This window comes from Nelusetta ayraudi, unplaced genomic scaffold (assembly GCF_046127955.1).
Source record: "Nelusetta ayraudi isolate G7.1 ecotype Tasmania unplaced genomic scaffold, CSIRO-AGI_Nayr_v1 ptg000026l, whole genome shotgun sequence".
NCBI classification, from domain to species: Eukaryota; Metazoa; Chordata; class Actinopteri; order Tetraodontiformes; family Monacanthidae; genus Nelusetta; species Nelusetta ayraudi.
Window position 1 is genome coordinate 12,211,556 of NW_027466076.1, and position 15,945 is coordinate 12,227,500.

At 44.5% G+C, this 15,945-nt stretch overlaps 1 protein-coding gene across 1 annotated transcript; it reads right to left on the reverse strand.

Annotated features, from left to right (window-relative positions):
• Positions 1-28: 28 nt before the first annotated feature.
• Positions 29-8,055, reverse strand: stom (stomatin). Its single transcript, XM_076029867.1, has 7 exons — positions 7,767-8,055; positions 6,597-6,706; positions 5,987-6,059; positions 3,970-4,052; positions 3,677-3,880; positions 1,799-1,933; positions 29-1,705 (listed from the first exon to the last, which is right to left on the reverse strand). Exons 1-7 carry the CDS (start codon positions 7,822-7,824, stop codon positions 1,517-1,519), a joined length of 852 nt encoding a protein of 283 aa, XP_075885982.1. The 5' UTR covers positions 7,825-8,055; the 3' UTR covers positions 29-1,516.
• Between the last annotated feature and the right edge of the window lie 7,890 nt (positions 8,056-15,945).

The window sequence follows — 15,945 nt, forward strand, 5'->3', positions numbered from 1 at the left end:
AAACGAAAAACATCTCCAGACAAGAATGTTTGGCCACCAAAAGTTTTATTTATATGTTGCAACAACATACAATAACATCAAGCGTTAAAAAAGAAAGACGTGCTCTGACACGTCTCCTCAGGAAAACATGGCGAACAAAACCACCTGCGATTCCAAGTGAACAATTCCTCCTGTAACAGCTGCAAGTTAGACATACATGTTGAGTAAAATCATCTAAAAATAATCTTTTGCATGAAACAGCTGCAGGGAGTTCTGACCTCATTGCAAATAAACTCCACTGTTGAGACATTTCTTTTGTACATGCAGATATGAATACATTTATATGGGTATCATATAGTAGCAGTAATTCAGTCACAAACACTGGCAACCACGACAGACAACTTCGACTCACATTTCTTCATTGTTTTTTTTGTTTTGTTTTTTTAAAAAAAGAATAAAACTCCGCCGAGTTGGACCTAAGCGGTTTAGGCTTCTTAATTCCCAGAAGAGGCGTCAGTAAAAGCAGACGAGTGCGAAATGCAACTGTTCATTTTAACCAGGAAGTGCATAGAAAATTAAAGTCATGGCAGTAGATTAAGGCTTTTGGCAGAGGGGCCTTGAGTAAAGAGTGTGTGACTGGTTCTCCTCAGCAGCACATGCCAGAGGGGAGGAATTAAAAAAATAAAAGCCCACAACTTACAGGAAACATTGTCTATAGTGTAAATGGTAGTAATGTCACTAGTGTATGCTGATCTAAGGTGCACCTCATTTTTTTTAAAATTTTTTTTTAATTGTGTCTACGCTAAATGTAGGTGAATATATGAATGAAAAGAGTGCCATAAACACGCAGAGTACACAGGAACATGCAGGGATGCAAATATAGAGAAGGACAAAGAGGACGAGTTGATGGGTTTTTATACGACGTGGGCACAACTTTTGCTTATCCTCACTTTGAACTTTTGAAACATTGTCTGAGTGAAGCAGGTTAGCCACAGCAGCGTGAAGCACACTTCTGCGCAAATTGAAAGGAGCGCGTGATGGGGGAACCCACGTCTAGAAATGCTCGGCTCTGGGTCGGAAGAGCAACCAGAGAGATTTTTGCCTGGCGAGTGAATCCAGGGACAATCGGGAGCGTGTATGTGTAAGGCCACATATCCTGCAGGCACTTCAAACTAAAGGTCCTTCAGAGCTGATGTAGGTTGGCTCAGGTGGCGGCAACTTCTGTTGCTGAAGGATGCTGCTGTTTATGAATGAGGTAATGGTCGCTGGGATTTCAACGGCAACGTTGTGTTTTTCTGGGGACAAAGACAACTCGTCGCTTGTCACGGGGAAGCGCACGTGCGTGCGTGCGTGCGTGCTGGCTGGCTGGCGGCTAAAGGCTTTGAGGTGCGTTCCAATATAAAACGGCGAGGCAAGAGAAGCGTTGGGAGGCAGGACTTGACCAGGCCAGGGCGAGCTAAGCGTTGCTGATTCAACGAGATATACTTGGCACGTGTGTATACTTGTGAAGGCCCCCCCCTCCCCGAATCCCCCCAGCTTAGCGCTTCATCAGCCCGTGCAACATGTCCAGCGGCAGCGGGAAAATGATGGTGGAGTTCTTCTCGGCGGCGATGGTGTTGAGGGTCTGCAGGTAGCGAAGCTGCAGGGCGCTGGGCGACTCGGCGATCACCAGCGAGGCCTCCTTCAGAGCGCGGGACGCGTTCATCTCACCCTCGGCCGCAATCACCTGTTTAGGAGGGGAAAAAGAGGGGGGGGGGGTGAATCCAAAACAGCTGCAGTGTATCAGCTGGTGGGGGGGTTCCTGCTACTGGTGCGGTACCTTGGCTCTGGCCTCGCGGCTGGCCTCCGCCTCAGCGGCCATGGCCCTCTGGAGCTGCAAGGGCAACTTGACGTCCTTGATCTCCACCCGTTCCACCTTGATGCCCCAGTCGTCTGTGGCGACGTCCAGAGCCGACTGGCGGGAGGGAAAAACAAAATATATATATATATATGTATATTTTTCAACAATATTCTGTTGGCCAAATTTTTTTTGTCTTATCTGGTAGAAAATTGAAAATAATTTATTTTCAGAGCAAAAATGTTTTTTGTTTTTTTTGCCCAGGCGAATTAAAGGTTCAGGATGTAAAGTTTTTAAGGAAGTCCGCCTGACAGCAAATTTCCCATTTAGGGCCACTGTCAGGCGGCTTTCATAAATACTGAGCTTCCTTAAAAAAAGACCCTAGTGCAAGATGGCAGCTCACTAGGAGCAAGGCCCTTATTGCTCCATGTATATTCTCATACAGTATATATATATGAGAACCAAATAACGTTCACTGTACTGCGAGTATTACACTTTTACTAATGCATTAATGGGCACTTAAGTTAAGCTTTCACCCATTTAAAAATCATAAATCAAGCCCAATTTTCCACACTGGGATTTAAGTGACGCATGCTGTTATTTTCAGAAACGTCCAGCAGATGGCGCACAACCTAAACGAACGATGGCTTTTGCAGAGAGCGTTCACAATGGAATGAAAAAGAAACTCATTGTGGGACGCAGTCATGGATGGAATTTGTATATGGAACGCTGAAAGCTTTGCTGGGCAGGCTAGGGAACAGATTAAAGAGCAAAACAACTTTCTGCACTGCAGCCACTTTACGGCAAAACACTTGAAGCTCAAACAGCTCATTCCATGACTCACGAGGCATCAAGTGTTCCTCTTAGGATTTTTTAAACACCCCCAACAAACACATCTTAAATTATAGAGGGATCAGACGAGGATAGCACCAAACTACCAAGTCATGGGAAATAGTAGTTACACATAAGAGGCCCGGAAGACAAACTAGCAGCTGCTCTCCGCCTGAAGCGTATCTTGATCTGAGGCTTCCATAGTGGGCTATCTGATGCACCTTTAATGCACTTTCTTAGTTTAACTCAAACTTGAGCAAACACTGGCTCCTGAGAAAGGTGGCGCCGTAATCCTCCATTCAGACAGGCAGTGGGTCTTACCGGAGACTGTATTACAGTGTAATCCTATCACAGAGTACGTAATAGGAGTTTCTGCATCACTGGAGTCAAGAAAAAAACTGTTTTCTACTTTGACGATGCAGCTAGCTTTCATTTTCTGCACCAGTCATTTTACCCAATGAAAAAAAAATGTTGTCCCGGCATGATTAGCATGGCTTGACTACCAAAAATATTATCTGGTAAACATCACCATATCAAATCCATTCCAAAAAAAATGTCAAAGACATTCTTTAACATCATCTTCATATTGTTATATAACGCGGGAGACTTTACAGTTAAGGTTATTTTTGTGAGTCTGTCGCCACCTTGGACCCATTTAAGTGGAGTACAAAAAGAGGCTTTCTATTGGCCAGTAGCCTTTCTCTATCAGTGTGAAGGCCCAGCGTCTCCAAAATAACTCAGTTTCGTAATGAGCCACTCCGGCTTTGTTTAGTGGGAAGGCGATAAGAAAAATCTGTGGTGAAAGTCAAAGACTGATAAAGCGGAGAGCGCCCTCTGCTGGAACAAAAAGCAAACAACCTAAAATGGTCCCCACCAAAAACAAAACAAAACAAACAAAAAAAAGGAAAAAAAGAAACGAAAGTGAAATAAAGGTTTCCGTAAGTCAATTCTTATTAAGTTGAAATGTACTTTTTTGCCAAATCTAACGTCAGCAGAGTGTGAGTGCGTGTGCGTGCGACCGCTCGGTACCTGCATAGTGTGCGCGATCTCCTCACGGTCAGAGAGGATCTCCGCCAAGTTCTTGGTGCCCAGGACGTTCCTCAGGGTGGTCTGAGCCAACAGCCGGGTGGCGGCGTCGGCGTTGTTGATGTTGGCCACGGCCAGGATGGCGTTCTGCACCTGGTAGTAGACCACGCCGTCCACGCTGACCGTCACCGAGTCTTTGGTCAGAACCTGGGCCAGAGGACAAGCGAGGGAGTCGTCAGAGACGGCGTTCGGGGGAGGGGGGCGCGCGCGCGCCGCAATCATCCTGACGTCGTTACCTCCTGCGGCGGGATGTCGAAGGTGACGGTGCGCATGTCCACCTTGATGAAGCTGTCGGTGCACGGCACGACGAAGAACAGCCCTGCGGAGATCACAGACAGACACGCGAGCGGCTTCAGCGAGAGACGAAAGCCCCCCAACCACCCCCCGTAAACACAATAAATGAGGAGGCTTCCGCGCAAATGTTTGAAAACACCGGTGGCGAACGACGAGTCGGGCGGCGGGCCAAGTCGCCGCCGCCGCTCGCTTGCCGAAGGCTGCAGCTGCGCTGGCAAAGCCGCGGATATTTGCGCCCCGTTCGCGGGCCCGTTTCAAGTCGCAATTATTGAATTAGCACATTAGACAAAAAGCAGACATGTTCCCCGAGTGAGGCAGACATGTGGTAGGTGCGCGGCCGCTTAGCAAACGTTTAATGCCACGCCAGTGGAGAAACCGGCGGCCTGTACCGTGTGTGTGTGTGTGTTTTAAGAATAGAATAGCAGCCTTCATTAATCCCACGTTGGGGAAATCTACATGATTACAGCAACAATATAGTGCAAACGGGCCCTCTTCCTCCAGGCCACACGGATCCTCAACTCTTAATAACAGAGCAGAACACCACAGCTCAGCAGCTGACCGACTCCTGCTGTCTGAGGCTCCATGATTGTACAGGAGTGTGGCTATAGATATGTTTTTCTATTCCTATTTTATTTTCATTGTTAATTTTACTTCCTCTATTGTATCTGTTTTATTTATTTATTTTGTATCAATTTTACTTGCACAGTGCTGGAGCTTTCACCATGGCATCACACTGCTGCTGCACCTGTGCAGTCATGAATGCGACAAATAAAACCTTTTAAAAAAAAAATCATATCAATTAAAAGGAAACAAAGGAATAAAATAAAAATATTGATAGAATAAGACAGGAAAAAAACAAGATATTTACATCGTACGGACAGTCTGATAGCACAGTCGTCTGTGATGTCAGACTCCAGCTTTATTTCCTGGACTGTAACAATTACGTTTCCCATCAGCCGAGTAAAAAGAGGACTCTCACGCTGCCTTGTAGCCTGGACCGGCTTACACAGTGGAAAGTTCCATGAAAGACCATCCAGGGGGAAAAGAAGCTTTGTTAATGAATAAACACGAGCGCTTGTGGCAGATGTGAAGTGTACACAGATGTGAAATGTTCCTAAATGGACTCCAATCAATCCGTCATTAAAGATTCCCACAGCCCCACACACACAAAGTAAAGAGATGCTGGCAAAAGGGGGACGGGGGGTCGTGTGCTGGGGAGCATTGCGGGAAATGATCAAGTCAACTTTGGCGCTGGCTCCACCTGCCCCTCAAAGGCAACACATTGCTGGTGGAAAGCTATTATTACCCCTCGCCATCATAAACAGGGGTCCCCTGGCGCCCAGAGGAGTCACATTTCCACAGTTTTAAAATGCCAGCGCCGGATTTCTTTGGAGGCCGACGTTGCCGCGAATGAAAACATGAAGGGGCCGTGACGTATGAGACGTATGCAAATTACCCCACACGGGAGTCTGTGACTTTGACTAAACAAATAGAGTGCCTCTCCCAGAAAGATGAGGACGGAGTGATTCAGGCAACACAATAGACAGACATGCATTTTGAGACGAGGCTGAAACGGTTTAGGGAAAAAACAAACAAAAATAATTGATCCATTATTTCTGACTGAAATCGCGACTTGATTTGCAATCACACATGAGTGCTGGAATGGATTTAATCATCTACTACATGAGATGTCATGCAAGACTCAACCGGATTGAGGTTTGTTCCAAAGCATGGATGAACATTGATGAAAAGCTTCACCATGTAGACTGGGTCGGCCATGGCATTGCTTTTCTGGTTCTCACTGCCAAACTAAACAATTGAATCTATGTTTGGAGTGCAGTTGAATAGAAGCAGACAGGACGTGACTCATCGTATGCAGTGTGTGTGCACGTGTGTGTGTGTGTGTGTGTGTGTGTGTGTGTGTGTGTGTGTGCGTGTGAGAGAGAGTCCGGCTCTGACCTGGCCCTTTGGCTCCACCCCGCAAAATACGCCCCAGGCGGAAGATAATGGCTCGCTCGTACTCCTTGACGATCTGCATATAAAGAAAAAAACATCCAGTTGCGTGTACAAGTCTCTCTCATTTGACCTTCTAACCATTCACTGGTGGATTAAGATATGCTGGCACAGGCAGCAGATGAAAAAACACTGCAAACTCCCCTGCAAGATAGACGGCACCTGTTAGCCGCCAGCCTTTCCCAAGCGTAACTTTTCCATTTACCAAAGGCGGTCGAGGAAATAGAAATAATACAGTCAAACAATCTACTGCAGGCTCCAGCAATTAGCAAAGGTCTGACTTGCAAATCTGCAAGCACTTGTGTGGGAAGAAGGGGCAAGCATAAGGAGTAGTTTGGGCGTAGCCATTTCCTAGAAGTTGAACTGTGCATAAAACAAGCAGGTTAAATGAAACAGAAAGCATGAAAAAGAAAGAAGTAGAACATCTCTAGGAAAGAGAAAGATTGGTGGGAGGAGCCCTGGTGGGAGGAGCCCTGGTGGGAGGAGCTGCGATGCATCATTCACATTCTTTGTCCAAAGGAGGGGCAGAAACACACAGTTACGAGCAGCAGCTGACCTTGATGCACATCCATATGGAGATGGGCAGAGTGGCGATCATGAAGATAACGGAGAGAAAGATCAACACCCAGCCGCAGCAGTCGATGACATTTTCAGTGTTCTCCAAAGCTGCGAGGGACAAACACAAGTCATTTTCAGCACGCTATCTGCACGTGCGCACACACACACACACACACACACAACACTTTTTTCAATGATAGTTAATGAAGATTTAATGGCAGTTCCTTTAAGCACAACCAACAGCAAACAGGCCAAATACAGGTTGGGCTAAACATGATGACGTCACTCGCCCTCTCGGCAGAACGTGGCCTTCATCGGTCTATAGGTGACTTGAACCTACAGAGGTTTACAATACTGCCACCCAGCTGATATTGATATAATTATTAGCATTATACCTGCGGCTGAACTTTGGGATATTTGAAGCAAACATTTCACCCGAGTGAGACGATGGTGCAGCGGTTGTTTGATATGTAAAGGTTCAGACTTGTGAGAACTGGTAAGGAGCTTCACATTGCCGGCCGCTGATGTGATTATTGGCCAACACAGGGCTGCACGGAGTGGCCACACCCTTATCAATGTGACCTCACTTGGTAATGCATTTGCGTCGAGAAACACTTTTATTGGAGTGCCCCAAACTTGCCCCAAATAAAAAATGTCTGTCGTTACGCCGACGAAAAAACAAAAATGTAAATATTTGGCTCACATCTTTCGTTTAGCTCGTAGTTGGCAGTGAAAAGGTTACATATTAGTGGCACAGACACCGAACACTCACGAGTTAATGTTAAACAACCGTATGGCGTCATGTACTGTTGTGTTCCATAGTGCCAACGCGGACACAACAATTTGCACACGCAACACACGGGAAGAAAACAGTAGGTGAGTGGCACTCCGGCTAGCTGCCCGTTAGCTTAGCCAGTGAATGGGGGGCGGCGGACGGTTCTTCACGGCGTCAGTTAGAAGAAAAAAACACAACATTTGGAGCGACGTTTCATGCTGTCCCTTCGCCCCCGAAGGCGTCCATGCAAAACAAATGCACATTCCAAGCCAGGTGCATTTTGTCTTTTTGTTTTTTTAAGCGGAGGCAGTAGTTCCCTTGTTGTCGCTGCGGGCGGCGTGCCCCGGCGGTGTTTATTTTACGAGTTCCCGAATAGCACAGCGGCATCCTTACCAGCTTGGCGTTCTCGTCTTTTCTTTTCTTTCATTTGAATGTCTTCGTTGTCACCCATAATGTCTAACCGCGAGTTTAATACCTACCAGCCAGCAGCAAAACAAACAAACAAAAAAAACGAGTTGCGCGCAACGGGGTATTGACTGGCGGTGACCGTCGTCGCAAACTGGACGCAGCTGAACTGAGATGCCCCCTCCCCCCGAGACCAGTCGATATTGTGACGAACTAACGGGTTCCTCTCCCCCCCCGTCAGGCCAGGGAGCGGTTGTAGTAGGTGGGCGCGGCTCCGCGGACAGTCCAGCTGAAGTGCGTACTTTTCCTTTTTATTTGTACTTTTCTTATCTAATGTGTTCAATCTGTCAGCCCCCTTTCTAAGCAACTTATCAACTTAAACCGAGGTTGGCCTCCTCCCCCTCTCTTTCTCTTTCTCTTTCTCTCTCTCTCTCTCTCTTTTTTTGGGGGGGGCGGGGGGCTCAAAAATACACAGTAGGATAACAAAAAATAATTTTAAATAAAAGAAAATTCAATCATGCCTATTTGTGCTGCAGTTGTGCCTAAAAGTAAGGTGCTCCACAGTGATAACACTTAATGTGGGTGGAAGCCGCAGCTGCAGTGCTGTGGACAAGCGCTGGCTCCAGAAGACACTGGTGTGGCTATAATAAAGCTATCTGTCTTCTCTCTGACAGCTGCTCTCTAAATTAGCAAATTGGCAAAGCCCGGCCAGGCGTTTACAGGTCACATCGCAGGAATAGTCAACAATTGAAAGCTGTTTTTTTTTTAGACATGCAACATACAAACATTCCCCCCCATCTTTGCAAAACCATAACATAACTTTGTTTAAAAAAAAAAGAAAAAAAGTGTGGAATGTTGGTAGGTTCATCATATTCTCCACGGCACTTTGTGAATAGCATGGAATAGGGTTCGAGATTGGATAAAATTAAATTGGCTATGAACCCTCAGTGGGTAAATGTAGTCGCTGCAGCAGCACAGCAGCATTAAGCAGCATTAAGTTACAAAATAAATAGCTTAATAAATGAATAAATAGCTTATAAGACTAAACAAAAACAAACAAACTACAACGAGGGTTTCACAATTTGAGCCCTTGCGGTAAGCTTGCTCATTCCACTTCCCACACTTGCCCCATTTGTAGGGATAATGCATGCGTCAGCTGACCAGCACATCTCAGAAGTAGATGAGGTCCCAAGGGAAATGTGGCAAATTTTCTCTCCCGCTGAAAAAGAGCTTATGTCTTTATCCTACTTGTTTTTTTGTTTTTTTTTATCCGTGGTTGTTTAGGGGTGATTGGATGAGTTGATTTTATTAATAACATAAAAAACAAGACGTTTGTAATCTTACACCTACCCTTAAGCCACTGAAGAACAATGGCCACGGCTTCTACACGTTGCATAAATGAAATTGGGAACTAACTTTCCCTCAGTGTGAATCTCTGTGTGGCCCCTGTGATCCACTGGCAAGCGTGTTCAATGGATGGACATTTGAGTGGAGAAACCATTCACAGCTACAAAAGCTTGGTTGGCAACCCGTCCTCGTGCTTTTAACCAGCCGGGTCATATGCGGCTGTGGCACGGTTGTATTCCTCAGCCATGATGACGTAGGTTCACCAAAGGTTACCAACGCTAGACCAGTCAGTATAAGCAGTATCAATTGTTGCCAACTGTGAAATTTTTGTTAAATTTGTCCCATGACACGACAAACTTTATGATTATAGCAGATTTGATGCTAATGCTGAAGTGACAACAGCGATGTGATCATTCAAAACTGAATTGGAAAGTGTTTTATGAAACAGGCTACACTTCCTTCAAAGTTTATACAACCACATTTAGTGAGCTGTTAAAATACATTTTCTTTTTTTAACTTGTGACCCTGTGTGGTCAAATGGAAACTGGGTGATTTCAAAAGGGTGGCCAACAGCAGTCATATTTATATTTTAGTTGGTCTGATCTCAGAATTGTTGATATGAAATGCAAATACACAGTCTGACAAATTTCATGATAAACAGATATGAGGTATTTTTTAAACCCCTCTACGGTAGGCTGGGGCACCACGTGACCTCTTGTTAAATAGCGCCATTTAACTTTTGGTGCAAAAGGTCACAAATGCGAAATCATGTGAAGTCCATCTCTTGTAGTTACAGATGAAGAAACCTAGAGATAGTACTTAAGACAACTATTGCCTTGGCAGTCAGAGACAGTAATATGAGAGGCCACTAAGTCATATTTGACGGGCCAAGAGTCCTCACATAACTGCTTTGAAATATGCATGTTGTTAAATTAGTGAAACTATATGATAATACTTCACCCCCTGTTAAATAACTAAATAAAGGGCAATTATTGTTGTCATAATTCTGTTTTACGATTTATTCATCAGGACTTGAAGGATCATTTCTGTTCAAAACAAAATACCAGGTTTAGCACGTCGATCCATCTATCCAGGGCATTGAGGATCTTAACTCAGGAAGCCCAGATGTCCTGCTCGCATACATACAGTTTCAGAATCTTTAGGGACTCTTGAGGTTTTCAGGTCAGACAAGATAAATAATCCTTGAACCTTGCTCTTAATGTCACACTCCTGCGAGCTGAACACGACCTGAAATCCTAGTCACACCCTGATCAGCTGCCCAGACCACCTTGTCTGGCACCTTTCGATGTGAAGGAACTCCGACCTCTCACCTTTAAGCTAAGCCAAGCCACCTTGTGGGAGAAACAGATTTCAGAAACATTCATTCATACCATTTAAAGCCCATCGCTAAATACCTATAGTGAATTGGAACATAACTGTGCAGCTCTTTCTTTACATTTTACCTTATTAACGATATGTTGGGCATATGCCAGACTGTGACGCTGCACAAATCCAAGAAGAAGAAGAAGAAGAAGAAGAAGAAGAAGAAGAAGGAAAGGCATAGGTGTCTGATCAATCTTGTTCAATGTGCAGTTACTCACAGCCTGTCCGACAAGAAAAAAAACAACAACAATCTGACAATTAATCTGATGCCAAAATTGCATCTTCTGAAAATGAAGCCATTTGGTCTGTTGACGAAAAAAAAACAAAAAATTTTTAAAATTATTAGCACAAAGCTTTCTTCTTTGTATCTGGCCGCAAGACTTTTTTTTTTTTTTTTTTTGAAGAATGTGCTTTATCAATATGTGTGTATCTTGACATTACAATAGCAATAGCCTTTGACTTAAGAAATACAGTCCTTGAGCGCTAATACAATGTGGCGACTAGTCTATATTGTCTGTGTGGACGAGTCAATATTTATAAGCCTCTTTACTCTCCGCACCAACAAGTTTTTGGAGTCTGAGTTCAGGTGGTGGCCTCCCCGGAAAATACGGGTAGTTTGAAAAAGTGTGATTATCCTGGGAAAGCAAGGGGAATGGTGGCTAAGCATGTTGGAGTGTCCTCGAGCTCCATCCCCTCTAATCCTCTTTTAATTAGGGTGAGATAAAATGCGGGACCTCTCTTGGATTAGACACAGCACATTGACAAAGCACCAAGCTGGGACCACTGTACAGGACTGGTGGCCAATGTGAATCAGCTAAGTTCCAGCGGAGAGCCTCTCAAGCATGGAAAAAATGCTCACCAGTCCCCCTGTGGCTACCAGGTGCTGGGCCTACAGCCCTTTAATAGTCCAAAGTACCTTCTGCCTCTGGTGCAACGAGGGGATAAGTTACAGCATTTGATTTGCTCCTTTTCAATCCCTGCCCCATTTTTCACTTTCACTTTGGAGGCAGTTGTGTCTGCGGTCACACTTTCTCCCTATTATCCACCCTTTTTGCTAATCCTACAGGGTACTTTTCCCCTCTTGTTATCTCCTCCAATCGCTAACTATCTCCCGTCATGCTTCAGCTATTGCTTCCCTTCTTGGTCGATAATGGAGGTTCAGCTTCTAGCTGATGGGGATTGAGATGAACAAAGGAACCAGACAAGAGCCAGTCGAGGAGTTTGATGCCAATCGAGTTGAACCCACTTACAAGATAGAGTACTAAGATGAATGCTAGGTTTTTTTTTTTTTTTTTGAGTGCGAGATAACCCAGGCAAGTGTGGTTTAATCAGCCTGCTGGCGAAATACAGTAGATGTGGTCGTAGCCATTGTTTATTTGTAGATACTAAAGGTGACATAGATGTGGGAGAGTGATTGGATAGGTGACCACTGGGAGTCACTGAGGGGGTTCCACTGATCTTCCTTAGTCTTCACTATTGGCTGTGAGCAGCAGGGCTGAATGAATGAATGCAACTGAAATACACAGGGTCCAGTGAGTCAGTCTGAGAAGAGGTATCCATTACAATAAATACTGAGGATATGAAGAGAATGAGCCCCATAAGGGGGCTATAGGGCTGGTAAGGACAAGACTAAAAATGATATTCATTGGGGAAAAGGTAAGAGGGAGGGTTCAAAAATAATGGTGCCACTATGACTCTATTATTGCCCATTTGCAGAAGCAGGAATTTCTAGAATTAATTTCTTCTTCCTCAGGAAAAGTCTCATCAAAAGAATGTTGAAATCACTAATATGACATTCATTAAGATGATATAGTGCAATATTATATAAATAAGGTGTCAAATGTATTTTCTCTCTCAGGACTATCGCTATGTTTCTTTGAACCTTGGCTGCTGATATCAAGAGCATTTCAGTATATTTGATTACTTAATCAAGTGTATTGTTTCCTTATTAACTGAGGTTTCTTTGTTCAGAAAGCATTTCAGAAATTTCACAACTAAAAAAAAAAAAGAAAAGCAAATCAAAGGAATTTTTAAACCATTTCACAAGATAGTAGTTTCCTGCACCTGTGGCCGGCAAGCTGAATTCAAAAAGGATGTTTAAAAGGGTGGCCAACAGCCAAAACTTTTCACAAGAAACCATTGTTTTCAGTATTCTCAGTGTTTATAGACTCTATAAATACTGAGAACACTGAAACGATGGTTTCTTGTGAAAAGTTCTATGTAAGAATAGAATTCGATAGAACTTCAGATATGAGCTCAGTTACTGACCTCATTTGTAGTTTAGTTGTTTCTTAAAATGAGATTTATCCATGATAACAGCATTTTTTCTATTAGAGATCCATCCGTGTTCATCAAGATAACCTATTTCATAAAGGGAGGTGGCATAAATACACAATCCTGTGGGACTCAGCTTCGAGCTCAGAAACATTATACAAAAACAGACATAATTTAGGGGAAATTTAGAAAGTTAGATAAGCGCTTCTTCTTGCTCAGAAATCAACTGATCGCAAACAAAAAGTAAAAGTATTTATTTTTATTTCACTTTTCTGAGGTCGCACGCACCATCTTTATAATGATGCAGGTTTGTTAAATACCTAGAAGACTCATGAAATAGACCTAAAGTGATTACCTTTTATGCCATGTTTAACTACACTACAGGTGCAAGTGCAGTCTGCTCAGCAAGGAAAGTGCAATAGGAGCAAAACACCCCATCTGGCATTTAAAATAGGTCTACACCTCTTTTCAGCACACTATATTAAGTCTAGAGCCTGAACTGCTGTCCTGCATTCAGGAGTCAATTCTTTGCTAACTGTACGGCTCACAGCCCATCAACATTCATCAGTTTTTAGGATCTTCATAAATTGCGGTAGATGAAGAGTAGATGTCAGTGAGTGGCAGCAGATACTGACAAATGTCAGCAAGCCGCAGCTCCTCCTGCATCGGGGCCTGTAACACTGGGTGGCAGTGTGTGCCTCTGTACAAAAAAAGTTTCACCATGAATTTTCAGCAGTGTGGCTCAGTCTGTGATACCTCAGCTGACCACACCAGTGAATAAAATGCTGTTTTGAATATGCATTCTCAGTCACTTAATTATTGCACACTATTTTTTTTTTCAACCGAATAAATAAATAAAATCACAATCACAAAATCCAATTTTATTTTAAAGTCCAAGTTCTCAAAGACAATTTGCCTCAAAGGACATTTTGTAAAGATGCTCAATACCCATCTACCCATAGATGGAGAAAACAAAAAACACAAAACAAATACAAACCCATGACCATAAATGAGACATTCAGGATTCAACACTGAAAGCAGAAACCTCAGACAGAACCACAGAAGAGGGATCCTTCCATATGACTGGTAGACATGCACACATAGCTTGAAACATAGTTTGAGTCCACGAGTCCAAAACCCGTGTGAGTCCATAGGTCCAGAGAAAAAGATTTAAATTTGAAAATATGCAACTTTGTGGATTTTTGTGACTCCTTGCAACATACAAGTGATGCTAAATAAAATGTATGCCTGAGGTACAGAATAATGTGATAAAGTGTTTTTTTTTTTTTTTTTAAATTGGACATGCTCATATTTTTTTTTGCAAGGGAATATTTATATAGTCATTTTGTGTTCTATTTGTAAAATATGTTAACAAATTTTCAAATGATTATTTTCATTTGAAAAATTAAAAAAAAATAACCATATCCCCACTTTTGTAGTAAGTTGTCCAGATACGTGGAATTTACTTTGATTGTATTTTGTACTATCGGCAAAATGATCTGATTTGTTTCACTAACCTGCATAAGTAAAGACTGACACAGAAGACCCTGAATTCTGGCTGACTCCTCGCCTTCACTGACCTCTGCTTGGTCTGAGCGCAGACACAACGTGTTGACTCTCTAAATGTTGTATAGATTTCTGCCAAACTAATTCACAATGCAGTCTCATCCCTCAAAGAGATGCCCCAACCCCCACCCCACTGTATCATGCAGACACAAGCTGCATACAAGCCGGTAGCCGCAGCCGCAGCCGCCTGAGGGATTTATCAAGTTTGCATGAAGGAGCAAGTAGGGTCAATTATAAAAATCGCATCGTGTGTTCTTTTTTTTTTTCTTTTGCAACCACTTTGGCCCTGAGTCCCGCTATGTGTATTACGGGGAAAAAGAATCACATCCCCATCATTATTTTTAATATCAGATTATCCTCAAGCCTGAAACAACTGCGAATAAGTCTCTGGCGTGATTTATTTATTTTCTCCCACCCCCCTCGCTCTCTCTCTATTTTTTTTTTTTTTTTTAACTCGGAAAGTTGATGGTGAATATTGAGGTCGCGGGGGTCACGGCGCGCCAAAAGCTGAGAACTTGTAAATCCTGTCAATCTGTTTTCGAATTACTACTACCTCGGCAGCGTCGCGAGGTGTTGTCTTCCGCGTATTATGGTAATGTAATAGCTGAGGCAGGGCCTTGGTCTGCGGCTCGCCTCCTTTTTTCTCCTCCTTCTTCCTCCTCTCCCCACCTTCCACAGGTAACACCGGCGCCTCGTGCGCGTTTGGCATTCTGCTCCACTTCTCCCGCCGAAATGAGTTCTCCCGCCTCCCTCCCTCCCCTCGCACCCCCCTCTAAACTCGGCGAGGATGCGGCGCCCACACAGCTGTTCTCCCCCGAGCTGACGTACATAAAACATAAAAGGCGAGTCTATATGAAAAATGCACAGAGCGCTGGAATATAATGCGCGTGATACCGCGACGCTGTCGGGCAGGCGAGAGATAAAGAGACGGAAGAGAGAGAAAAAAAAACAGAAGGCCTGCCCTGGATAGATTCCTTTTTCTGCAGGGTTCGTTTTTTTTTTCTTTTTTTTTTGACTGCGGGCCTGGACGGCTGCCTGAGCAAACATTTACTCGCCGCGCTCCATCCAGCGGATCGCGTTACAAAGATTGATTGTTCGCTTGCCTCTCACCCCCACGCCGTTTCATTGGCCAAGAAATCAAATGGGAATCTTGAAAGTGGCGGTGGAGGGGGTTGGTGGAGAGAGAGAGAGTGTGTGTGTGTGTGTGTGTGTGTGTGTGTGTGTGTGTGTGTGTGTGTGTGTGTGTGTGTGTGTGTGTTGGGGAGGGGAGGGGAGGGGAGACTACTTATACGTAAAAAAAAGTGACTGATCTCCTCGTGCGGACGCGCGATGGAGCCGAGCCCGTGGCGCGAATTCCCGCCGTGCGCTCCAGATGAATTGGAGGCTGCGCCGCGCGAGCGCCGGGCGCGTGAATACAAATCAAAATGACTGTTACAGCTGCGAAGGGCGCCGCGCCGCGCCGCCGCCGCCGCCGCCACCCTCGCACCGCTGCCGCCGTGTAAATCAGCCGAGTTGCCGCGTGAACTTTGCGAGGCAATTAATTGGCGACGCCGCGCAGGTGCCTCCGCCGTGGCCCACCACCACCACCACCACCTCC